Here is a 27,663-nt window from a genome sequence, read left to right as displayed (position 1 = left end):
AGTTCCATAGGAGGGGAGTAATTAGCCTTGGGATGAATTGAACCTTCATAGCTTTGATCCCAAAGAAGCAAGCTACCACCCAACCAGGAGATTTTAGACCTATAAGCTTAGTGACTAGTATCTACAAGATAATTGCTAAGGTGCTATCTCTAAGGCTTAAAAAAGTTCTTTCTTCTATCATTTCGCTTTACTAAGGAGCCTTTGTCCAAGATAGACAAAACATCAATCAAATTCTAGTTGCAAGTGAATGTGTGGAGGCTCAAAAAAGACTAAAGAGGAAGGGGGTAGTAATTAAATTGGATTTGGAGAAGGCTTACGATCTTGTTGGCTAGGATTTCTTGATTGATATCATGAGAAGGTGTGGATTTGGGGATTTGTGGTGCAAGTGGATCAGAGGTTGTTTGCAAACAAGTCTTTTTTTAGTCTTAGTGAATGGTACTGCAGTTGATTTCATTGAAGGGATAAGAGGATTGAGATAGGAGATCCACTCTCTCCTTTCCTCTTTATTTTGGTGGCTGAGGTTTTAAGTAAGTTAATTTCTAGGGCTAATTCGATGCTTTTGATTAAAGGTTGGATAGTAGGGAGAAAGCCGTGATGGTGTAGAAAATCTAAAGCTAGTTGTGAGCCTTTTTGAAAGAATTTCCAACTTAAAAATCAATTGGTCGAAGAATCTAGTGGCTGGTATCAATTTGGAAGAGGATGCTTTGAGAGTTTGGGTTGATGTGTTGGGTTGTGAAATAGGGGAGTAAAAGTGCAAGGTGCAAAAAAGGCGCAAGGGGTCAATTTGCGCCTGAGGCGCAAGGTGAGGCACACGCCTTTTTAAGCAAGACACAAAAATTAAAAAAATGTTAAAAAATAAAAAAAAAATGTTAGGTATGATTTGGTTTCGGGTCATAAAATCAGATTTTGGGAGGACATTTGGATTGGGGATTCCCCCTTGTTCGAGGTGTTACCTTCCCTTTTTGTTCTCTCTAACTTCAAATAAAAACCCATTAGTGACTTTATTTTCTCTTCCTCCTCACTTTCAAAACTGAATTGGAATCTAGGTTTTGTTAGAAATTTGAGAGAATCTGAATTGTCTAGTGTCTTTGCTTTGGTTAATTTGCTGAACTCTGTGACCTTTGGGGACAGTGGTTCAGACTCTAGAGTTTGGTCACTCAATCAGTCAGGGTCTTTCTCTTGCAAATCCTTATTTAACTCTCTAGTTGCTTCTGATTCCTCCCCTTTTTTCCTTGTCAAGGAGATTTGGACTCGCCCCATCCCTCCTAAAGTCAGCACGGTCTGTTGGGAAGTGTTCCATGATTCCATCAATACCTGTGATCTACTTCAGAGAAAAAGACCAACTTGGTGCTTGTCCCCAAATCGGTGCTCCTTGTGTAAGCTGCACGGTGAGACTGCCTTTCGTCTTTTAATTTCCTGTCCTTTTGCTAACTTCATTTGGGAGTGGTTTTCCTCTTTGTTTGGTTGCAGCGACTCCTAATAATTTGGAATCCTTCTTAAGCTCTCACTTATTCAGGTGTTCTAAAAGGAAAGGCAGAATTATGGGAAGATGCACTAGGGCAGCAGTAGCTTGGACAATTTGGGAAGAAAGAAATCTGAGGATATTTGATGACAAAGAGAGGAGTAAAGAAACTGATTGAAGTGATAACTCTAAGGGTGGTGTAGTGGGTGAAAACACTAAAATTGTTTGCTGATTTTAAGATAGAAGACTTCTTCAGATCATGGGGAACAATTGCAAACACTGCATCTAGAAAATCTATTGTAATTGAATCCTGGTCCCCTCCGGATGCTGAGTGGAAGAAACTAAATTTTGATTAGGGATGAGAATGAAAATTTGGTTGCCATGTTCTCAGGTCCTATTCAGCATGGTGATGTGGTGACTTCTGAAATGAAGGCTGCAGTGTTTGGAGTTGAGACAGCTAAAGAAATGGGGATTGAGAGGCTGATTGTTGAAGGAGACTCAAAAACTGTGGTGAACTGGTTGAAGACGGGAAGGAATTAGTTGGCAACTAAGGAATGAGCTCAGGCGCTTCAAACATGCTTCTAAAGACATGGTGATTCAAATAAGGTGGATTAGAAGATCAGCTACTAGCATGGCTGATGGACTAGCTAAACAAGGAGTTCAAAGACAATCTATGTTTTGGGCTACGTTTTAATTAGCAGAGCTTTATGTTGGGTTACCCTTTGTGCTGTGTTGTAATTAAAGGGATTGGCACTAGGGTCGTTTGTGGCAATGGTGTATTTAGTGGGACACTATGGACTGCTTGTCCGCCCACAACTTCTTGTTGTACATGACTTTTTAAATTAATGAATCTTTTCTGTGTTGCTGATAAAAAAAAGTTTGTCAAAAGTTAAATCTTTTATTGATGAAAGAAAACAAAAACTAACATGATCCCTTCAAAAGTTCTCCATTGCAAGATAAACCATATCCTTTCTCTAGTAGTAGTTGGGATAGGTTGGAATTCTCTTAACCAGTAACTTCTTTGAAACATCCTCTTGGGGAGTAGTTCAAATTTATATTTTATGTTAATCAATGGCATTGTATGTTTGCATGTACTGTAGACTTTTTCATCCTTATTTGATTTCTATGAGGATGCAAAATTTTAAAAAGGATTGTGGTCTAGAATAACTAGTAGGGGTTATCATGGGCCGAGCCAGACGTATGGGCTTTCTGGGCCTAACAAGTAATGACTTTGGGCCCATGACATCAAATAATACAACTTAATTTATTTAAAATTTTTAAATTAAATAATATGTAAATGTAATACATACAAAAAATTACACAAGCCAAAGTTAAATTGGGCTTGGCTAGGCTTTAGGCCTATGCCACAAAAAACAAGGCATGAGCCTCATTTAATTGTTAGACTTGATTTGGCTTGGGTTACCTATCCTTTTATAGATGAAGGCAAGGCTTTCATTCCCATCCTTGAGCAATGTGGGATTTGGAACAACACTAAATAGTTAATGCAACCATTGAATGTTTTCCCAAGTCCCACATTGCTTAGGGAATGAGAATGAAGGTTTTGGCTTCACTGCTTCACCTATATAAGGCTTTGCTTAGGAGGACAATTTTCATACTTGAATTGACTCAGGTGTTGACACATGTGTTGGCACATTTCAATCCATAAATATTTATTTATATGTTAACGTTAAATTTAACTTTTTCTATTTAATATAAAATAATAAACATATATATATATATATACACATATATATATATATATATATATATATATATATATATATATATATATATATATATATATATATATGTATGTATTGCGGGCTGGGCTGGGCCGGGCCAAGAATGATCATCCCTAATAACTAGACCCTTACTATCTTGATCTAAATGATTGAGCATGTTGTCAAGGTTTAGTCTTCTTGATGAGGTGTATGAATAGAATATCTTGGTTGGCTGGAAGCCAATTGGAAGAGTGTATTTTGTCAATTGTAATTAGAGAATGTGCTTATGGTGATGGAAATAGGAGTTTCTGATAAAGGAGAATGCTTCTGTTCTCTGCTCCTTAAATATTCATTTAGTTGTTTGAAGGCAATGAGAAAACCAATACTTTTTGGTAAAAACGAGAAAATCAATATTAGTGTATAAAATCTTAATGCATGTGCATGTATACAGAACCAGCTAGTTGCATTATTCCGTTGAAAATCATCACTTATTTTTTGTTGATAGAAAAGGAGTGTTGTTATTTTGGATCAACATTCTCTAGTTTTCATATTCCATTTGTCTAGACAGAAATCTTTAATTATTAGTCCTAGTTTTCCCCTTTGTTGGCCTTTTGTAACCTATGCTTTTGTACTTCAATCCAGCAGCGAAGTTCAGAGCTTTTAGTGTTCCTTTCAAAATCATATGATGTTTCAAGTAGTTTTCAGAATATCCAATGAGTAGAAAGTTAACATTATTAACCACTGTTTTCTTACAAGAAGAGAGAGAGAAGAGAAAGGAGAGAAGAGAGGAGAAGAGAAGAGGGAGAAAGATGTTTGAGATTCAAAAGATTGGGCTGGCGGTGCCCAGCTTCTAATTTATAATAATATGATGTAACAAATAAAATATAATGAAATTACAAGTTGGTCCCTGGTTGCACACCCTAAAAATAAAACTTAAATAAGAGAAAAGAAAATGCTGACAGCAGCCTAGTCTGACAGCATTCTAACAGCAGAAATAAAACAATTAAATCCAACAACACTCTCCCTCAAGTTGGGCTGAATATATCTATCATGCCCAATTTGTCACACAACTCATTGTGCTTGTGAGAATATCAACAAGTTGCTCCTTGGATTTGACATAAGGAGTACAAATTTCTCGTTCTCCCTTTTCCAAATTTTCTCTTATGAAATGCTTGTCCACTTCAATGTGCTTGGTCCTATTCCAATCATGTAGGACAGGATCGCTAGCAATGTTAATGACTGCCTTATTGTCACAGTAGAGGGACATAGGATTGTGGGCAGTAACCCCAAGTTCCCCTAAAAGGTTCTTCAGCCACCCCATGTGCCATAACCCTATACTTTGCTTCAGCACTTGACCTTGCAACTACACTTTATTTATTACTTCTCCATGTCACTAGATTTCCTCCTACAAATATATAGTACCCACTTGTGGACTTTCTATCATTCACAACACCTGCCCAATCAGCATCTGTATAGACTTCCACTTTCAGATGATTATGTTTCTTGAATAGCAACCCTGCTCTTGGATACTTCTTCAAATACTTAAGGATCATCTCTACTGCCTCCATGTGTTGTCTCTTAAGGGAATGCATGAATTGGCTCAAGACCCCAACTGAGTAAGCAATGTTTGGACATGTCATGGACAAATAAAGCAACCTTCCTACTAACCTTTGAAACTGTTTCACATCTTTCAGTGGTTCACCATTACAATCTCCCAGTTTATGATCAACATCCATAGGGGCATCTACTGGTTTTGCACGTAACTTGCTTGTATCCTATAACAGATCTAGGACATACTTCTTTTGAGAAATGAAGATGCCCCTTTTCGAGCGGGCAACTTCAATTCCAAGAAAGTACTTTAGGGGACTTAGATCTTTCATTTCAAATTGAGAGGCTAGGAATTCCATCAACTTTTGTATTTCTGTGCTTCAGTTTCCTATAATGATGAGATCATCCACATACACTATCAACACAACCACTTGTTCCCGACATCTCTTCACAAAGAGAGTGTGATCAGACTGATTGATAAAAAAAAAGAGTGTGATCAGACTGACATTGTTTGAACCCTACTTGCTGAATTGCCATATGAAATTTATTGAACCATGCTCTAGGAGATTGTTTTAAACCATAGAGGGACTTTCCTAGCTTGCACACCTTATTTTCACTTCCTTTGGCACAGAAACATGGGGGTTGAACCATGTACACCTCCAGATCACCATTTAAAAAGGCATTCTTTATATCCAGTTGATGCAATTTCCAGTTAAGGTTTGTAGCCAATGATAGAAGAACCATCTTAGCTATTGGAGCAAATGTCTCATCATAGTCAACACCATAGACTTGGGTGTACTCTTTAGCTACCAACCTTGCTTTGTATCTTTCAACTGTCCCATTTGCCTTGTTAAACACCCACTTACACCCCAAAGGGTCTTTCCCTTTTGGAAGATCCACCAACTCTCATGTTTGATTCTTATGGAGGGCATTAATCTCCTCCTTCATAGAATCTGTCCATTCAGGATATTTTAAAGCCTCTGCCACATTTCTGGGTATGGGGATGCTATCAACTGCAGATAGGAAGGCCTAGTAAGAGGGAGAAATGTGATCATAAGAAACATACTGGGTAATGGGGTGTTTGGTAATGCATGACCTAACTCCCTTTCTATGAGCAATAGGAATGCCAAGGTCATCCACAACCGAAATGGGAGCCAGGGTATCAACAGGTGAAATAGAAGGTGTTGGACTTACCTCCTGGGAATTTGACGGTGTTGGTTGCTTAGTGTTTGGTGGCTCCACATTTGTCACATTGTTGATCTCTATGACGTTTACGTTGGGAGACACGAAAAGGAGTAGGATCTAGAATAGAAGGAAGAGAGACTTGACAAACCTGGACTTGCTTCTCCTCTTCCACATTACCCTCCCCTTGAGGAGAAGCAGAGAAGAACAGTTCAGATTCAAAAAATGAGACATCCATGGATACAAAGAACTTATGACCAACAGGATCAAAGCACTAGTAACCCTTTTGCGAGGAGGGATACCCTAGAAAGATACAAGGAATAAATCGAGGATCCAACTTACCACGGGACAAAGATAAATCATGGACAAAAAGCACGGCAACCAAAAACCCTCATGGGAATGGAAAATAAAGGAGACGAAGGGAACAACAACTGATGAGGGACCTTATAGTTTAGCACTTTGGAGGGCATGTGGTTTATGACATAAGCAGCAATAAGTACAACATCAACCCAAAATCGTTTGGGAAGATTCATATGTAACATCATCCCTCGGGCTACCTCAAGGAGGTGTCTGTTCTTTCTTTTTGCAACACTGTTTTGTTGTGGTGTTCTTGCACACAAGCTCCTATGAATGGATCCATGTGAAGCAAAGAACTCATTGAGCTCACCATGGAAATATTCCTTTGCATTGTCTGATTGAAAAATTTGAATTTCAACATGAAACTATGTAAACATCATCCTTTGGAAATCTCTCACGATCTTTGGGACTTCGTCTCTGCTATGCATGGGAAATACCCATGTATAGCAGGAGAAATCATCAATCAATGTGATAAAGTACTTATACCCTCCCTCCGAAGTTATGGTAGTAGGCCCCCACACATTAGAATACACAATCAATATGGAAATGACAACTTGATCTTTTATTACTTGAATAAAGTACTGTTCTACATTGCTTGCTCAACTGACACATTTGACATTGGAAATCTGACATTGAATAGGACTTAAATAAATAAAGAAACAAAGACTTCACTATTTCAAAAGACACATGTCCTAACCGATTATGCCACAAAAAAATTGACTCTTATTTGACTGACTATGTGACTCTGAGGATGATACCGAGAAACCAACCTTGTTGTTGAGAGTGTAAAGACCATCCACTAAGCTTCCTCTACCAATCGTCCTCCTAGAAGTTAGATCCTGAAAAACACATGAATCAAGAAAAAAAGGTTACACTGCAGTTTAATGAGTTTGTGATGCTACTAATAGAAAGAAGATTGATGGGAAGCTGAGGGACATGCAAAACATTATTCAGGTTAAGTCCATGAGGAAGAGATATTGATCCTTGGCCTGCAATGGAGGAGAATGGTCCATCTGCAAGTCTCACCTTATCCCTTCTTGACAAGAGGTTATAAGACTAGAATTGGTTTGGCTTACCGGTCATGTGATTAGAAGCCCCTGAGTCAATGATCTAAGGGGAATCAGTGGCAGAGGAGACATGGAAGGCAGAGGCTGCATTACCTGATGTAGACGCAAATGAAGTAAAAGGGTTACTAGAAGTTGAACTGTCCATCTGGTGCAAGGGCCTACCATATGATTCCAAATGACTATGGAAGGAGTTCGTGATATCTTCCTTGGGGTCAAAACCAATGAAGTGCTCCCAAGTAGTTTGAGTTGACACTCCAGCAGACTGAGTTTATTGGGTTGCCACATTTGCTGCATTGTGTGTTGTATTAGGCTTCTTCTAACCCTGTACCTTATCCTGTTCTTGGTTCTTTACAACCCACTTTGGCCTCCCATGGAGCTCCCAACATGTGTCTTGTGTATGTCTTAAACGTTTGTAGTTGGTACAGAACAACTTATCCTTATCATCAACTTTCCTGGAGTCACTTTTCTTTCCCATATTATTACCACCCATTGTAGCTAATGCTACCTGTTGCTCCCCCTTAGTTGTAACCATCATACTCTGCCTACTTTCCTTGGACTGAACAAGGGCATACACCTCTTGGACTGAAGACAACTCTTTACTTCCTAAAATCTGAATTCTAAGGGGTTCATATACGGGGTTTAGTCCCAACAAGAAGGCAAAAACCCACTGTTGAGAAACCAGCTTCTTATATGCTCTAGCATCATCATCATGTTTCCATTCTATAGCCTGATAGTAGTCCAATTCCTTCCATATTGAGGTAAGATCTTAATAATAGGTTGACAAGCTATGGTTCCCCTGTTTACAAGTTGAGGACTCAGCTTGTAACTGGTAAATCTTGGCATAATGCCTTTGCTTAGAATAGGTGGTTTTGGTCTGTTCCCATTATCTCATTCATAGCGTTTGCCCACATAAAGTTCTTCTTCACATCAGATTCCATGGCTGCAAGAAGCCATGACATCACCATACTGTTTTCTTAGTCCCACTGATCATGTTCAGCAGTCCCACTCTTGGGTTCTTTCACTCTTCCATTTATGTAACCAGCTTTTTCCTTTGCTGTTACATAAAGTTTTGCACCTTTAGTCCACTCTAGGTAGTTCAGGCTGTTTAAAGGAGTAATTGGCATAGGAAATATCATACTTTCAGTCCCCATACCAGCTGTACTACGGGTTGATATAACCCCAGATGAGGTAGAATCATCATTCGCCAATGGCAAAGGTAGGTCTACAAGTCAAAAACAAGGCTGCAGGTGTACAAGACTAGTCCTTATACAAGTACCACCTCTCAGTCACATTCAGAGCACAAACCCCACAAACTACTTCTGAAATAAAGTACCGACTGCTGAGGTCAACTGGCAGCAACTAAACAGTCCAGAAACACTAAAAAATAGTCACCATTGGACTATACACTTCACACACCAATCAATCACAGAACATACCTATGACAAAGGGGATAACACACCCTTGTACAGCACCTGTACGAAGGTGCAAAACCACGACTAAGCCTTCACAACATCAGCCAAAAGAGAAAAAAAGGAAGCTTCATAGCATCGGCCTCCTCCTGCTAGGGTTACCTTGGTGCTACGACCAAGGAAGAACCCAGAAGAAGCGACAAGAAGTAGTTCTTATTTGCTGAAGTACAGCAGTAGAAGAGGAAGAAGAGAAGAGAAGAGAAGTTTGAGAATGGGCGGCAATACTATCTCAGCAGGCCCTAGAAGCTATTATATATATTTACAATAAGAAGTTACAGAAATAGACTAGAATGCCCCTGATTAGTGATGGGACACCTAGACATAATGAAGTAAAATAAAACAGGTTTAGGCCCAATAACTAAAGGCCCATAACCGACTAAAGAACTTAAACATAAAAGATAAACTAAGCCCACCAACACTCCCCCTCAAGTTAAAGCATGGATGTCAGTCATGTTTAGCTTGCCAAGTAAGCCTAGGAACTTCATTGAAGATGGTCCTTTTGTCAAAACATTAGCAACCTGCATCTCAGAGGGAATATAAGGAATGCAAAGTTCCCCCGAGACAATTCTCTCTCTTACAAAGTGTCGATCAATCTCAATATGCTTAGTCCTTTCATGTTTTACTGGGTTATTTGCAATGTTGATGGCAGCCTTGTTATCACAATACATCTTGAGAGGACCATCAATCTTCACCCCGAGCTCACCAAGGAGAGTCCTAAACCACAACAGTTCTACAATACCATGTGCCATAGCCTGATATTCAGCTTTTGCACTAGATCTTGCAGCCACATTTTGCTTTTTACTTCGCCAAGTAACCAAATTCCTCCCCAACAAATGTACAATATCCAGAAGTAGACTTCCTATCTCCAATTGATCTAGCCCAATCTGCATCAGTAAATGCCTCAATTTCAATTTTATTGTGCTTTTTGAACAAAATTCCTTTTCCCAGACATGTCTTTAAATACCTGAGAATCTTTTCCACTGCTTTCATACGAGGAATCTTTGGAGAGTGCATGAACTAGTTGACAACATGTACTGCATAAGCTATATCAGGTCGAGTAAGAGATAGATAAATCAAAATTCCCACTAGCTTTTGGTATCTTTCTTTATCAGGGTAGTCCTCTCCAACCAATTCCTGGAGACAATGATTCTGCTCTATTGGAGTATCTGCTGGTCTACTCCTCATCATACCTGTCTCCTCTAGAAGATCAAGGACATACTTCCTTTGACATATATAAATGCCCTCTTGTGACCTTGCAACTTCAATTCCAAGGAAGTATCTCAGATGGCCTAAATCTTTGATCTCAAATTCAGATGCCAAGAACTTCAATCTTTTTATCTCTTTTGGATAATCTCCTGTAATCACCATATCATCCACATAGACTATAAGTGTTGTAAGCCTGCTATCTTGTTTCCTTATGAACAAGGTATGTTTTGCACCACTCTGAGTGTATCCCACTTTCTTCATGGCCCCACAGAGCCTTTCAAACCAAGCTTGAGGGGATTGCTTAAGTCCATGTAATGCTTTCCTTAGCCTACATACCTTCCCATCAAAATCATAACCAGGTGGAGGGTTCATGAATACCTCCTCATGTAGATCACCATTCAGGAAAGCGTTCTTCACATCCAACTGATGTAGTTCCAATGAGAAATTTGCAGCAAATGACAGTAGAACCGGATTGTGTTAAGCTTTACAACTGGAGCAAAAGTCTCCTTGTAGTCAATCCCTTCCTTTTGAGTAAACCCTTTTGCCACTAGCCTGGCCTTAATCTTTCAATGGACCCATCCTCCTTATGCTTCACAATGAACACCCACTTACATCCCACAGTGCTCTTCCCTTTTGGTAGATCCACTAGTTCCCAAGTCCTGGCCTTCAATAAGGCTTTCATTTCCTCATTCATAGCCTCTCTCCATCTTGGGTCAGACATTGCCTTTGAGTACCTAGCAGGGACATGAACAGAAGAAAGAACAGACACAAAAGAATAATAACGAGGAGATAAATATGAATAAGAAACGTATTCAACAATGGGGTGTTGGGTAGTACAAGAATGGGTAGGCTTACGAAGAGCAATGGGAAGATCCAAATCAGAAGTATGAGTGATAGGATTACCTAGAACCATTGAGACAGATTGGTCCGAGTCTGGTTGGTTGTTGCCATAAGTTGGAGGATCTTTTTTTCTTCTTCTGTAGGGAATTCTCATATCTTTTTGTTGCCTACTAGTGTTATCAGTCACATCCTCAACATCTAGAGTAGTAATGGGTTTAGGGGGAGTTCCACTGGATTCACCTAGGTTGTCAAGAGCAGTAACGGGTTCAATGTAAGTCTCACTAGATTCACTTGGGCAGCCAAAACTGGGAGGATTAGGAGGAAAAGATGGAAGACCTGAGACTGAAAGAGGCACAAAGAAGGAGGGAGAAGAAGAATCCTCTTCCATCCTACTAGTCTCCCCTTAAAGAGGATTCTTGGAGAACTGAAAATAGGACTGAGACTCGAAAAACACATCCTTGGTGACATTTTTTCTTGGTAACAGGATCATAGCACTTATAACCTTTTTGTGTGGGAGAGTACCCTAGAAAGACCCCTTTTGTAGCCCCAGGATCCAACTTAGTCTTCTTAGGATCCTTGACATGAACGAAACACACAGAACCAAAGACTCTAGGAGGAAGAGGAAAATCTAGAAGGTTAGGACAAAGGACAGAGAAAGGAGTTCTCATGCCCAACACCCTAGATGACATTCGATTTATTAGATATGATGTTGTAAGGACTACTTGAAACCAATAGTGCTTGGGAACATTGTGCTGAAATAGTAAGGCTCGAGTTGTCTCCAATAAATATCTATTTTTGCGCTCAGCGACCCCATTCTGTTGAGGGGTACTAGCACAAGATGACTGATGCAACATGCTTGCATCCTCCATGAATAGATTCAAGGAGCTTTCAAAATATTCAGCAACATTATCTGAACGGAATTGCTTAATTTTCTTGCAAAATTGAGTTTTAATCATTTTACAAAATGCCATGGTTATCTGTGGTACTTCATCACGCCCTTTTAACAAGTAGATCCATGTGCATCGTGAATAGTGATCAATAAAACTGATAAAGTCATGAAAGCCATCTATAGAGATAAGAGGTGAAGGCCCCATACGTCAGAATGAACTAAGTCAAATGGAGCTTGAATTTCACTAATAGAAGTTGGATAAAGAGTTCTACATTGTTTTGATAACTGACACACTTCGCAAACCAAACTCTGACTCAAAACACACTTGAACAACTCAGGAAACAATCCTTGCATTGAAGGAAAAGGTAAATGACCTAGTCTAGCATGCTACAAATGTAACCTAGCTATTGACTCCTCATTATCCTGACCACTAACAACAAATGATTGTAAGGCTGAACTGATGTCTGCATCAAAATAATAGAGATGTCCAGACTCATGACCACTCCCAATCGTTCTCTTCGTCAATCTGTCCTGAAAGACACAGTGAGTAGGAAAGAATGTTATGCTATAATTTAAATTTTTTGTAAGCTTAGAAACATATAAGAGGTTGGAAGCAAGATTGGGAACATGTAGAACAGATTTAAGAGAGAGATCCTTGCTTAGGTCAACCTCCCCTTTCCCAGAGATGGTGGAGAGGGAACCATCAGCAACTCTCATTTTTTCTTGGCCAAACATCAAATGATAAGAAGAAAATAAAGAAGACATGTGTGTCATGTGGTCAGTAGCACCGGAGTCAATAATCCAAGAATTGGACACTATAGGACTAGTCACATTGTGAGCAGAGACAATACCTGATCTGGCAAGAGAGGTGGAGGAAAGGGAATTGTTTCTTAGACGAGCCATGGCTCGGCTAAGGATTTCTACCTCATCAGCAGTGAAATCAAAGGACCCTGATGTGCGGAAATTAGTAGTTTGTCCCATAGGAGGAGGTGCAACTGTAGGTGTGTTCTTTGGGCTTTCACCATTGTTACTTATGACAACATTCCCACTTGCTATTTGACTCTTCTGAGGCTTCTTGTCTTTCCTTAATGCAGCTGGTTTCAGATGAATAAAGAATCCAGCAAGTCTCTTTCAAATGTCTATCACCTCCTCAATGAGAGCACTTGAGATGCCTCTTGTCTGAATGCTTGCCCCCTTTTTGGGTTGAAGAAATCAAGGCTGAATGCTCAACAGGCTGTACTTGGGTGTCAACTCTTCAGTCCTTACAAGATAGTAAACATAATGTAAGTCTGGAATTTCACCCCTTCCCAAGATTTGGGATCTTATGCTCTCATACATCGGGTCTAGGCCAACCAAGAACTTAAAAGCTCTGCCTTCTTCAATTTGTTTATCATGCCTCTCCTTATCTCTTGTATTTTCCAAATCAAGTACAAGGTGGTGGTCAAGTTCTTCCCATAGTCCTTCTAAAGTTGCAAAGTAAGTTGCAACAAACATATCCCCTTGTCTCAATGCAACAATATCTTGGGTTAGCCTATAAATTCTTGCATTGTTCTTTCGCTGTCCATAGGTTTTAGATACCTTCTCCCAAATCTTAGAGGTAGTAGGGAAGTGTTGAACAGTCCTAGCCACTCTTGGAGTCACTGAGGCAAGCAGCCAGGACATAGCAGTAGCATTTTCCTTACGCTAGATTGAGTAATCAGCACCATCCTCTTTAGGTTCTTTCTTCTGTCCATCTAAATAACCCATAAGTTCCCGAGAAGTAATGAAAAGTTTGGCTGAAACGGACAATTCTCTGAAGTTGTATTCATCTAACAACACACTAGTGATCTGCAAGCTATGCAGATTTGGGTTTTCCAAGTTTGAAGACCTCCCACCAGTCCTATTATCCTTAGAAGTCACTTCTCCTGATATTGAAGACATATTCTTCCTCTTACAGTAACCACAGCTCTAATCTCAACAAGAGGAACAAAATTTCAGATTTACCGGGGCTGTTACTAGGCTGAAAACACCCTCTGTAACTGGGCTGAGAGCAGTTTCAAAGGTCAAAAAACACCACTTCTGGAAGTTGAATCTGGGCTGTGACCACCCCCTGCGAATGGCTACTAACTACTTGGAACCACTAGTAGCTGAATGGCTACTAACTGCTGCAGAACCACTAGTAGGGCATAAACTTCTGGGAAAAACTCCCCTTGGTTCCTACAGCCAAGAGAAACCCTAGACACAGACCTTTCTGTTGTCTACGATCAGTCCTAGGGCTTCTTCACAGTAGCAGAGATAAGAGAAAAGAAAAAAGGAACAGAGAAGAAGGAAAGAAGAAAGAAACTTGCTGCAATCAGTCAGGCCGAATGGAGCTCTGATACCATGTTTGCTGAAGTACAACAGTAGAAGAGGAGGAAGAAGAGAAGAGAAAAGAAGTTTGAGAATGGGCGGCAATACTATCTCAGCCGGCCCTAGAAGCTATTATGTATATTTACAATAAGAAGTTACAGAAATAGGCTAGAATACCCCTGATTAGTGATGGGACACCTAGACATAAAGAAGTAAAATAAAACAGGTTTAGGCCCAATAACTAAAGGCCCATAACAGACTAAAGAACTTAAACATCAAAGATAAATTAAGCCCACCAACACTTAACCACTCGAACCAACAGTTCTGATTAGTCCGATTAGGGTTTCTTGTCCTCACTGTCCAAGAAATCAGAAGCCTAGGTTGAATGGATACGATTCAGAAGAAAAAACGACTCCCATTGCCCAGAGTTGTGATCTAATAACATGTTTTCTTACAAGAAGAGAGAGATAAGAGAGAGGAGAGAAGAGAGGAGAAGAGAAGAGGGAGAAAGATGTTTGATATTCAAAAGATTGGGCTGGCGGTGCCCAGCTTCTAATTTATAATAATATGATGTAAGAAATAAAAGATAACGAAATTACAAGTAGGTCCCTGGTGGCACACCCTAAAAATAAAACTTAAATAAGAGAAAAGAATATGTTGACAGTAGCCTAGGCTGGCAGCATTCTGACAGCAGAAATAAAACAATTAAATCCAACAACCCCAAAACCCTCTCACAATCTAACTCTAGTATCTATTATCATATGTGGGATATCACCCCTGATTTCTGACATGTCAGACACGTCTTGACAGAACTCCCGTGCCTAGTACTTTCCAGAATATCTTGTGAACAGAAAATTCACTTCTATCTTCTTATGTTAAATTTGGTCACCTGTTGTTGTTTTAATTCTAAACCCCTTACAATCTAATCTATGGTATTTTATTTTTTTGAATATGTGGGGCATCGTTCCTTATAGATTTCTGGAGTGTCAGACACTCGTTTTTTTTTTTGATGAATGAGAGTGTCAGACACTCGTTGACACTACTCCTATCTCAAAATGTGGATAGAAGGTGTGCTATTTGTAGTTTAGTTGTGATAGACTGCATTTTTCTTTTCTTTAATTTTGTAAAATATAACTTGGACCTTAATATCTAACTTGGAAGCATGGACCTTCGCATAAAATAGTGGTGTTATTTACTATGGTGAAAATGATTTTCCATATGAGGTGATAATGGTCTTCTATACCATGCAATTCAGCTGTCAAAAGCACTTGCCTCCTTGGCCTTTCCAAATAAACAACTTTATGCTTCCAAGTACCGATACACCCCCTGACCTATTTTTGATAAAAAAGCTAAAAAAATTAATGAGCACAAGGTTCAAAGTACTGATACACCCCTTGCGCCGGGGTGTATTGACACTTTGAACCTTGTATGCTTCAAGGACAATGATTTGGATTGAGAAATCTGTTCTCCTCTCCCATTCCTTCATATCATGAAGTCAGCTAGCTATTATGCACTAAATGTTTATGCTCCTCCATCTTGCAACTTTATTCTCCTATACTATACCATTCATCTGTCAAAAACACTTGCCTCCTTGGCCTTCCAAATCAACAACTTCACGCTTCAAGTGCAATGATGTTAAATGTAATGAATTGAGAAATCTGTTCTCCATTCCCATCATCTCATGTCATAAAGAAGTTAGTTAGCCATTACAGACCAAAAGTTTATGCTCCTCCTCCTTGCACAGTTACATGCATGTTACAATCAATCTTATAGGTAAGACGGTACCATAGAAATCTAGAATGTCTCTAAGATGTCCCTGGGCTCAAAGCTTCTAGAAAAGTCCTAAGTGGTTTAGTCTGGAATATCTGGAGAAGGCTCCAGCTGGTTTCTAGCCACTGGATTTGTTAGGCATGGTTTTATCTGGATCATTTTTTGAAGAGTAAATAAAAAAAATTATTAAAAGAAAAAAAAAGTTACAAGTAGGAGGTGGCAAGAAGGCACCTCAACACTAGAAAACAGCAAGAGACCAACAAAACACCAATACAGACAAGCAAAATACTGAATACAAATCTGCAGAACAAACACAATCCACCAATGCTGTACTGAACATCAGCTCTTTTCAAACTCTGAGGACGCTAGAGTCCAATTGGAGATGCAATGCCCAATCAAAGCCAGAGTTACTCAAAGGAATTGAAACACCTCCTGTTCCTCAAAGGAATTTAATCCAGACCATCCATTATAATAGTTTCTTTACATAAGGTGGGGCATACAGAAATTTCTAAAAATTGCAGGCTTTTAAGATCTATGGCTTCTATAGCAATGGAACTTTTCCTCCAGTCTCATGTGTGTTCTCTCTCATTCCCATGAAGTATCTAGCAATAGCTTCTAGGAGTTTAGCTTACTTATTTAAGTAGGGTATGAATGCAAGTGCTACATTGTAGAAGACTTGGAAAGCTCCAACTTTGACAGTGAGCCTAATATTCTCAAATTTACTTTGTAGGCTTGACATGGTTGAACCTTTTATTAGGGTTTCAGAAATAAAAAAGAACAAGATAATTATAAGACTTTGTTAAAATGGCATTCTTACTCTTACAAAAATCTGGGGTTCAGTTAAGAAACACTGATTGGTTTGAGATGAAATTATAGATATGGTGATATACACAGATGAGAATGCATTTTATTAATGCCCTTACAATGGGTATTAGATATTTTGCAAGAGCATTATAGATGAGCCATTGCTTCTTTGGATTCAATTTTTGAAGTAAAAACCAGAAGTAATTATAGTTATAGAATCATATGGTGAAGAGGACTACAACCATTTCCACTCATGGAAAATATCATGTCTTATGAGCTTTATTGGTTTGGCTATTTCTGTACTTTGAGATGATGTTAACTGAATTTAGCATTCAATTGATAGGAGGCTTTCTAACTTTTTCCTTCATAGTTCTGGAGATCCATAGCTTGTTTTGGAAAGTTCAATTTATTTTTTTAGCATAAGGCGCTTCATGCTTAATTCAGTAATTGGATGTAATTTAAAGAAGTGGCATGCTACTGAATTGTTTTTGATGTTGCTTTTCTGATATGGTTACCGGAAATTTGTCATGCCATATTAATAAAGATGGTGAAGATGCTTTATTTATACTTGCTTTTCTCTTTTAAAATAGGTTAACTCAAGAGTTGGATTCAACTCAGAATCCAGAGGGCTTCCTTCCCTTGGAGAGGAGATGGAATTGAATGAAGAGAATGCAGACTCAGCCATTGGAATTGATGGCTCATCCTATACTTCAGAAAATTTATATGCTGAAAAGCATGATACCTCTAGCACACATGAAATGGATAACATAAAGAGTACAACATCTGCTGATTTATGTGGACCTCCCTTTGATCAAAGCCCTCAGCCTGAGAGAGGGGACCAATCTGATAATCAAGACTTGGCACAGAGGAGCAGTAACTGGGTTCATGGCTGGAATCCAGACTATTCTATGGATAATGACTTGGCAAATGATTACGAAGAGAATAATAGACTCAGAGGAAGTCTAAAGGTGGCTGAATCTTCTATCTTAGAGCTTAAGCAGGAAATAACCTCTTTACAAAGTCATGCTGATGAATTTGGTGCTGAAACACAAAAGTTTTCCCAGCAACTTGCTGCTGAGATTGCTTCAGGAGAAAAGTTGGCTAAAGAAGTTTCTATTCTGAAATTAGAGTGTTTGAAGTTAAAAGATGACTTTGAACAACTAAAACATTCTGGATTAGATTCTCATCTTACAAAGAAGGAAGTGATTGAGAAAGACTGGGAGAGCTTATACCAGGACCTACAGGTCAGATGGTCGAAGGGTCTTTTGATTATGGAGGATAAAGTAAGGGAACTCCAAAACAAGGCATGCCTCAGATGTCATGAGAGGGACTTCAGGTTCCTTCACTCTGATTTTCAGGCACTTCAATGCATCTTGCAGGACCTTAGACAAGGAACAACAGAGGTAATTTCTGTATTGGGTATAGTACCAGGTGAAAGAGCTGATGTAAAGGAGATTGAACCAATAAGCATACAGAAACATGAACAATCTGTTCCGGGGGAAAAGTTGGATGGCTTTGGTTTAGATCAGTATCGTTCTGAAGATATACCTTGTTGCCTAAGAAGGCCAATGGAGTTTCCTGAGGAGCATGATACCATTGATTCCATCCCTGTGTTGAAAGGCAAAATTTCTGATCTTCTTAGGGAGTTGGAAGAATCCAAGGCTGAAAGAGAAAACCTCACAACAAAAATGGACCAGATGGAATGCTACTATGAAGCTCTAGTCCAGGAGCTTGAGGAGAGTCAGAAGCAGATGCTGGGAGAGCTGCAGAGCCTCAGGAATGAGCATGCCAGTTGCTTGTATACAATTTCTTCTTGCAAAGCTCAGATGGAAGTGATGCACCAAGACATGAATGAACAGTTCTTAAGATCTGCTGAGGACAGGCATAACTTAGAATCCCTGAATAAGGAACTTGAGAGAAGGGCTATCACCTCAGAAACAGCACTGAAAAGAGCTCGTTGGAGTTATTCTACTGCAGTGGATCAATTGCAGAAGGACCTTGAGCTTCTTTCTTACCAAGTGTTATCCATGTTTGAGACTAATGAGAACCTGATTAGTCAAGCTTTTGCAGAATCTTCCCAACCATGTTTTGAGGAGTTTCTGGAAACTGGGCAGCGGGCCAATGCATTATTGCAGGAGCAGTATAAAACAGGTGTGCAACGAAGTCAAGGAATGGTACATATATCTCAGAAAGCTGAGAAAGAGTTGGCTTTGGGTCAAGTGCCTCCATTTCACAATGTTCTTGTGGAAGACGAGAAGAGTTTTTCATTACATGCTAATATAGTTGGAGAGGTGCAGAGAAGCTCAGATGCTCTGGATTCCTTCAGTTGTCCAAAGACTGAACATCCTCTGACCAAGCTTAGTTGTGAGGAATCTTATTCTGCTGAACTTTTTCAGTGCCAGAACCAGAATGCAGAGCTAGAGAAACAACTCTTGGATGGAGAGATTCTTTTCAAGGACTTGAGAAGGTCACTTCACTTGCAAGAAGAGCTCTATCGGAAGGCTGAGTTTGAACTTTACGAAATGCATGTTGCAAACATACATTTGGATGTCTACTCAAAAGTTCTGCAAGAAGCATTGCATGAAGCATGTAGTGGCATTACACTCATGAAAGAGAGAATGGATGCATTGGCAGAACAGCTTGACAAATCAACTCAATCAAAGGAGTTATTGATGCTTAGACTGCAGAGTGCATTGGATGATGTGAAATCACTGAATGAGTGCAAGCTAAATTGCATTGCCAAGTGTGATGACTTAGGCTTGCAAAATAACATTCTTGAAGCAAAACTGGAATCTATTTCCAATGAGAACTTTCTTCTTTCTGAAAAGATTGCAGAATGTGAAAAGTTAATGGTGGAATACGGAAGCTACAAGAACAAATATATCACTTGCTCTGCAGAAAAAACAGAACTTGCTAATTTACTGAAACAGGAAACCGTGGAAAAGTATAATCTTCAGAATGAAGTTAGCACTGTGCATGCAGAGTTGAAAACCATAAAGTCCAAATTTGATAAACTGGGCTCTGAGAGGGATAATCTGGAGATAACCATCAATTTTCTGCAAGATAAGTTGAGAAGTTTGATGTCAACCATGTTATCTTACAATGAACAGCTTAATGGACAGACTATTCAAGGTAAATCACTGCAACAAGAGTTGGAGAACAATGACTTCATCAATATTATCTTGCATTTGGACGAGCTTCAAAAGAAAACATACGAAACAATTCTTCAGCTCATCCAAGATAAGAAGGATCTAGAGGAAGAAAGAGACATTGCTCAAAGGTCACTAAACCAGAAAGATTCAGATATCCTGATCATGAAACAGAAATTTGAATTAGATATCCAGGACATGGTGACGAAATTAGATTTGTCCAATCTCAATGTTGAAAATCTTCAGCTTCAATTCAAAGATATTGCTAATAAACTTGAGGTTAGTTCAGGATCTGAAGAAAAATATGCTGCAGAGAACAGGGACCTTTCATCAAAAATTGCTGATTTGGAAATTCAGCTGGAACATGTTACTACTGAAAACAAGAATCTTGTGACAAAGATTCTTAAGCTTAGCCAAGAGAAGCAAGATGCAGAAGCAGAAAAAGACATTACTCGAGAGTCACTAGGCAGCAAAGAGTCAGAAATTCTGAATATGAAAAAGAAGTTTGGATCTGATGTACAAGACATGGTGATGAAACTACATTTGTCCAATGCTCATGTGGACAAGCTTCAGCTTGAACTTGAAGATACCATTAACAAACTCAATATTAGTTCTCAGGCTGAAGAAAAATATGCAGAGCAGAACAGAGGACTCGTATCAAAAATTGAAAGTTTGGAAATTCAGTTAGAACATGTCAGTACTGAAAACGGGAACCTTGAAACTAAAATTCTTCAGGTAAGCCAAGAGAAGAAGGATGCTGAGGAAGGAAGAGACATTGCTCAAAGGTCACTAAGTGCCAAAGATTCTGAACTTATGATTATGAGAAAGAAGTTAGAGTTTGAAGTACAAGATATGTTATCAAAACTACATTTATCTAATGCCCTTGCAGAAGAGCTTCAGCTTGAACTTGATACTTCTAGACAACTCAAAGTCAATTCAGTGGCTGAAGAAAAATATGCAGAGCAGAACAGAGGACTCGTATCAAAAATTGAAGATTTGGAAATTCAGCTGGAATGTGTTAAAAGTGAAAACAGGAATCTTGTAACAAAGATTTTTCAGCTCAACCAAGAGAAGGATGCAGAGGAAGAGAGAGACATTGTTCGAGGGTTGTTAAGCTGCAAAGATTCAGAAATTCTGATAATAAAACAGAAGTTTGAATCTGATGTACAAGACATGGTATCAAAATTAGATATGTTTAATGCCCATGTTGAAAATCTGCAGCTTCAACTAGAACATATTGCTAATAAACTAAACATTAATTCAGGAGCGGAAGAAAAATATTCAGAGCAGAGCAGAGAACTCTTATCAAAATTTGCAGATTTGGAAATTCAGCTGGAACATGTTGCTAGTGAAAATAGGAATCTTGCAAGAAAGATCCTGGTCTTTGAGAGCACTGCAGAGTCTGAAATTTTTATGATGAGACAAAAGTTTGAAGCTGATGTACAAGATATGGTCACTAAACTAGGTTTGTCTGATGCTCATTTAGAAAAGCTTCAGCTAGCACTAGAAGATATTTCCAAGAAACTTAAGGTTAGCTCAATAGCTGATGAAAAGTTTGCGGAACAGAATAATGAGCTCCTATCAAAATTTGCAATGATGGAAGTGGAGCTGCAACAGGTTACTGCTGACTACAGAAGCATTGTTCAAAGGGCGTTGGTTTTGGAGAGCATAAATGAGGAACTTGAAAGGACTAAATTGATTATCACTGAACTGAAGCAGGAAAACCAAACTTTGATCATGTCTTTACAGTCTAGTAACGAGGATTGTGTCAAGCTGGGTGTTGAGCTTAGTACTGTAAAAGAAAGTTTAAGAAGTGTACAAGATAAATTGCATGTTGAGAGAGGCCTCAGAGCTGAATTGGAGGCTACAGTTATGGATCTTACCTCCCAGTTGAAAGAGAACCATGACCAGCTGTTCTCATTTAATGAGCAGAAAGCTGAGCTGATCCAAATCAAGCAACTAGTATCAGATCTGGAACTAGAAAAATCAAGAGTCTGCCATCGTTTATTTACCAGCGAGGAATTTGCTTCATCGCTTCAACTCCAAGTTATAGATTTGGAAAACCACTTGACAGAGATGCATGAATGTTTATTAGCTGCAGATCTCAAATCCATTTTCACAAGAAATCAGTTCCAAACTAGGATGGAGGAGCTTGCTCAACAAGTTCTGTCTTTGGATGCTTGCCATGAGGAGCTTTTTATGAAGCACTTTGATGTGCTTGCTGCTCTGAATAAACATGTTGCTAGTGAAGCACAATGTGTTGAAGAAAATGCAAGATTGCTGACAACTGTCAACTCAATGAAATCTGAGTTGGAAGACTCTGCTTTTGAGAAAAGGACACTTAAGGATGAAAACAGAGCTTTGCTTATTGAACTTGAGAAGTGTAAGACTGAGGCAGCAATTGCAAAAATTAGTGATATTGAAGATATCCATTGGTATAAGATTGAGGTTGAACAGTTGAAATGCATGCTGGTGAATTCTGAAGAAGAGATTGATAATCTAACTGCCTCAAGGTATGAACTCGAAATTGCAATTATTGCACTTAGAGCCAAATTAGATGAGCAACATGGTCAGATATCCTTACTTGAGGAATATGGTAATGAAGTGACAATGCTACGGAACAAATGCAATGAGCTTGCACATAAGCTCTCTGAACAAATTTTGAGGGCAGAAGAGTTCAAGAACCTGTCAATTCATTTGAAAGAGCTTAAAGATCAGGTTGACACAGAGTCTCTCCAAGCTCGTGAAAAAAGAGAAACTGAAGCATCTTCAATTGCTGCACAAGAGTCCTTGAGAATTGCTTTTATTAGAGAACAATGTGAGACAAAGCTGCAAGAACTGAAAAGCCAGCTTTATATTTCCAAAAAGCATGGGGAGGAGATGCTGTTGAAATTGCAGGATGCTCTTGATGAGGTGGAGACTCGGAAGAAAAGTGAAGTCTTTCATATAAAGAGAAATGAGGAGCTGTCACTGAAGATCTTGGAATTGGAGACTGAGTTGAAGATAGTAATCTCTGATAAGCGAGAAAAAGTCAAGGCTTATGACGAAATGAAGGCTGAACTAGAATGCTCATTAATAAGCCTTGACTGTTGCAAAGAAGAAAAAGAAAAGGTTGAAGCTTCTTTACAAGAATGTAACGAGGAAAGAACTAGAATTGCTGTTGAGCTTAGATTAATGAAAGAACAGATGGAGAATTCTGTTTCTTGTATAAATGCTCAAGAAGGAAATTTTGGTTTAGGTACTCCAAGACACATGATCACTGAGCAAGTTACAGAAAAGTTTCAACAAGAACCACCAGTTGCAGGTATTCTGAGCTATGAGAGGGATGCAATAGACATGTTTCCTGCAAATGAGAAAACCAGGAGCCATCACCCAAAATCCTCAGACAAAAATAGCCTGTTTCCTTGTGAACAAGTAGAAGATTCATGTACGGTTCCCAGTGATGAAAGTAATCATTCAAGTGAGCAGATGAAATTGCCAACTGTTCAGGTAAATACTTATTTTTCATGATGGCTCTTTGGTTGATGAATTGCCTTGGCTAGCCTTGGATGGTTCTTTTAAGTATTTATTTACTTTTTTTTTAAATTTTTTACTTCTTCCTCTTTAAGGACATCTAAGGCAGCATTGTTGCGAATCATGGAAAATTGGTTTATAGCCTCATGGGTTGTCACATTGTTTGTTTGTTTTTTTTTATTTGATCAGTAACATAAAATTTATTAATTAATTGAAAAGTGAACAGGTACAACAAGGGTAGCCTTGGTTACCCCTGGTAAACAACACCACTGTGATACCAAGAAACCTTTTGTTTTTGGTCCAACCTGGGTGATCTCACAGTCCAATCATATGATGAAAGCATCTTGTTTGCAGACATTGTCTTCAACTGTGTGCTTCAACACTTTTATTTGTGAGCAAGATGGATAAATATATGTAACGATAATGATCAACCAATTTGGGTTAATATATGATATGGGAGATCTCCTAGGTGGGTAGGGATGATAATCCCTGAATTCTACATGAAAGTCTTTAGGGTCTAATGGATGTTATTTTCATGTTAGTTGTTATTAGTTAAAAGTTTGGAAACAATGGATCATCTAAAACCTTGAAGTAGAACAACAAACTTATGGTAGTATAAAGGTGGAATTACTTTATATATTATTTCCTAGATACACATGTCCTGAAAATTCTATGAAGTATGAGATCCACTCAGTGAAAAACATCATTTCTTCAGACATGTAGAAAATGTATCACCTACAAAAAATGTCCATCTTCCAAAGGTTCACTTATTGTCCAATTTTTTGTTAGTCAACTTTTGCTCTTTTATGAGAAACCAACACTTACTGATCTATCAAAAACAAAAGAGAGAAAGGAAAGAAGAAGATGATTATGGAAAGTTTATCTCCCCTCCCTTGTAATTAATTCTGTTTATTATTAATGGAAAGCTACTGTTATTGATCAAAAAAGAAAGAAGAAGATGATTATGTATTAATAGATATACCTGATATAATGAATCATTTGATATACTGTTTATTAAAGAAGCATTTGGTCATTAGTGAACAATTTTCATACAAGGTGATTTAACACGTGCATGTTTCTAGCAATTGCAGCTGTTAGATATAGTTGTAGAACTGCTTCATACCTATTGGTTTGCACCATCCATAGGTTCAGAAATTCTAGCCACCAGTCGTATTATCTTCTGGATTTTGTGATATCTGCTTTCGATAAAGGCCAGCATGATTTCTCTGTGTTTCCCCCATTGTTAGTGGAGATTTAAATATTAAGGTAGTCTTCTCTATATTATTTACCATTTTGAGAATCTATTAAAACATGATTGAATCATTCTTTCTGTGTATAAAATGAGTTCACCTCCCAAAATATTTATGTGTTACTGCTTGACAGGATGGCTCCAAAAGTATGATTGGGCATTCAAGGAAAGTAATTGTAAATGAAGAGGACCTGATTCAAAATAGTGCAATGGGTTTGGCTATTCTAAACGATCATTTCAAAGCCAAAAGTTTAAAGTCTACCATGGATCTCCTACATAAAGAGGTAATTTTTTTTTGGTGTTGTTAATGCAATGGAGATATTCTCTTTAAATCATTTTCTTCCTAGGTTTCCTTCATATAATGTAGGATGATTTATGAGTAAGGAGAAAGGCCATTACCCAATTTTGGCCCCAGCTATCTGGGGTCTTGGGAGGGGCATACTGGATATGGTCCTAATCTTTGGCAAATTTTGGCACAAAGTGACTGCTCCCAGACAACAATCCATTTCTCACACTTGCCAGCCAGAGATTTCACCATTACAAGCATGATTTATGAATAAGGAAGAAACATTAATTCTCTTTTCATATTTGAGAGGGAGATCCAGTCTAAAGCCATGTTGTTTTCATGCAGCTGGAAAGGATGAGGAATGAGAACTTAGCTCCTTTATCAAAAGATGATCATATTGACCCAGATTTTCAGGGGTTACAAAGAGAACTACTGCAACTACAAGAAGTATATGCTCCCCAGCCTCGTACCACTTTCTTGGCTTAAGTGCTTCATTGAAACTTGCAATTCACACCCCTTGTTTTTCCACAGGCAAATGAACAATTAGGGAGCATGTTCCCTTTATTTAATGAAATTTCCGGCAGTGGGAATGCATTAGAAAGAGTACTTGCACTGGAAATTGAGCTTGCAGAAGCATTACAGGCAAAGAAGAAATCAAACCTCCATTTTCAGAGGTAAGTAATCTCTACAGGGGAGAGAACTTGAACTTTTTTTGGCATGCTCACAATTTACAGCTTTTGATACTTAATGGTTTCTCTTTTCTTGTCTTGTTCAATAGACTATCAATGTTTTCTTGTGAGTGGAAACCTTAGCTAGTTATGCTTAATTTGGTAGGAATAGAAAAGTAGTTATTAGGGATCAACATTGCAATGGTTTTACTATGTGAAATTATGCTACAAGTGTTCTCTGAAAGATGTGATTCTAGACCATGGCAATTAATTATTTGGAATGTAAAGATTTGAAGAGGTTTCGAGTTACCTCCCTCTCTTTCCAGCAAGTGTCCTAGGTATTTTCATGTAGAGAAGTGGTAAGGATATGAAAAAGAAATTGTAAAGTATACAAATCCTGCAATCCATCTTACAGCACACATCTGGAATATTGGGTACAGGACCCATAGACAGGGGACCTGCCTTGACTGACCAATGTTTCAGATGTGTGCTTCAAAGTGTATTTGTTGCCCTTGCAAAAAATAAAATAAAATAAAATAAATCCTTATCCTTTTCTTTCATATGTTAGTATATGTTTTGTCAGGCTTCTGATATTGTAAGGTTCCCATTACATGTATGCCAACAAAATTTTTTACTTACAATAACTAAAATTGATCTGAAATTGAAAGCAAATTCCAATAGTTTCCATGCAATTTGAAAGCAAATTGTAAGGTCCTTGTTACATATACGCACACACATACACATTATATGATTGTACCACCTGGTGTGTTAGCAATCACTTTGGTTTACCAGATGTGGCATGTGATGATGGCAACTCAAGATGCAAAGGTATAATGAGAGAGTTCTAGTGGTAGTAGTGGTACAAACCCTTATTTTCAGTCCAACAGGAACTTTGAATATGTGCCTGCAGAAATGTGGTACTAAAGAGAGAGCTTTGGTGTTTCCATTTCTAAATGGATCCAGTTAGCTGAAGTTTTATGTCCTTGTCAACAAACTAGTACCAATTTTAAACCTCTTTTTTATCTTTAAATATTTATCAGTCCTAACAGAAACTCCTTTACATTGCAACGGAAAAAGAGGATAACATATTTCCTATTTTGGGTGGTTCAGCTCCTTCCTGAAACAACACAGGGACGAGGAAGCCATATTTAAAAGCTTCAGAGATATAAACGAGCTGATCAAAGACATGCTGGAACTGAAAGGGAGGTACACATCTGTGGAGTCTGAATTGAAAGAAATGCATGGCCGTTACTCTCAACTAAGCCTTCAGTTTGCAGAAGTGGAAGGAGAGAGACAAAAACTATTGATGACCCTCAAGAACAGAGTTCCCAGGAAGAAATTGCCATTAATCCGTTCCACGTCAGCTAGTCTTGAGGAACACCAGTACTAGCAATGTATACACTTTTCCTGGCTTTTGCCCCAGAAGTTGCCTTTTTTTCTGGCTAGAGATATTCACATGTTCCCTGCTTTTCTGAGATACACCAATGTGCTTCTGAGCGCCTGTAAATAGGACATCACACCTCTAGATGTCAAGGTAGAGTTACAATCTTTCATAATTTCATTATGTAAATAATAAATGCCGCCAAAAAAAACCAATTTTCATGGTTGGTTTCAAAATCAGTTTTAAGATCCCTGTAACATGCTTACTTGTTCATAACTGGGTGTGTAATTCATTCTGATGTATAGTAAATCAAATTCTTTCAGCCATGTCCAAATCTTTTTTCATTTAAAGGGAAGATGACAAGCAGGGTCTCAATAGATTGTTGTTTGTTGTTGTTATTATTTTTATTATTAGGGTAAAAGACTTAAACATACCCTGAGTTTTCATTAATTGACTTAAACATACCCTCCATCAATGAAATGTTAAGTTCATTTAAATCCTATTTTTCCCTTTAACAAATGAACCTTGTTGCCTGTTCACCCATTCTATTATTTGAATTATAATAAGGATGGCCTTCACTATTTTATTTGAAAAATTAGTGGTCAACACTTAGCCTGGCAAACCAATGCATATCCATTGTATATTATGGTATTTGTTGGAGGAACAGGTCATGAAGTCTCTGCATAAACAGACTCCATTTTTCTCACATCGGTGCAGCTGCTCTTTAAACATTCTAGCTCATATAGGACCAAAACCTTTGAATTATTAAATCTT

General features: G+C 38.4%; 1 protein-coding gene across 6 annotated transcripts in view; it reads left to right on the top strand.

Moving 5' to 3' along the window:
* The window catches only part of LOC104605900 (uncharacterized), a 42,570-nt gene extending 15,355 nt beyond the window's left edge, over positions 1-27,215 (top strand). For 4 of the 6 annotated variants that reach the window (XM_010270849.3, XM_010270848.3, XM_010270850.3 and 1 more), the window contains exons 7-11: positions 17,234-23,281; positions 24,689-24,838; positions 25,186-25,287; positions 25,372-25,514; positions 26,619-27,215. In XM_010270849.3, coding sequence (XP_010269151.1) covers positions 17,234-23,281; positions 24,689-24,838; positions 25,186-25,287; positions 25,372-25,514; positions 26,619-26,898 — 6,723 coding nt within the window. In that variant the 3' untranslated portion in view covers positions 26,899-27,215. Of the gene's footprint in view, positions 1-17,233; positions 23,282-24,396; positions 24,572-24,688; positions 24,839-25,185; positions 25,288-25,371; positions 25,515-26,618 lie in introns of all 6 variants that reach the window. The other 2 variants (XR_016078822.1, XR_016078821.1) reach the window with 2 other exon arrangements.
* Positions 27,216-27,663: the final 448 nt, after the last annotated feature.

This window comes from Nelumbo nucifera, chromosome 1 (assembly GCF_055504915.1).
Source record: "Nelumbo nucifera cultivar China Antique chromosome 1, China Antique-T2T, whole genome shotgun sequence".
NCBI lineage: Eukaryota > Viridiplantae > Streptophyta > Magnoliopsida > Proteales > Nelumbonaceae > Nelumbo > Nelumbo nucifera.
This window is presented reverse-complemented; position numbering and strand designations above follow the sequence as displayed.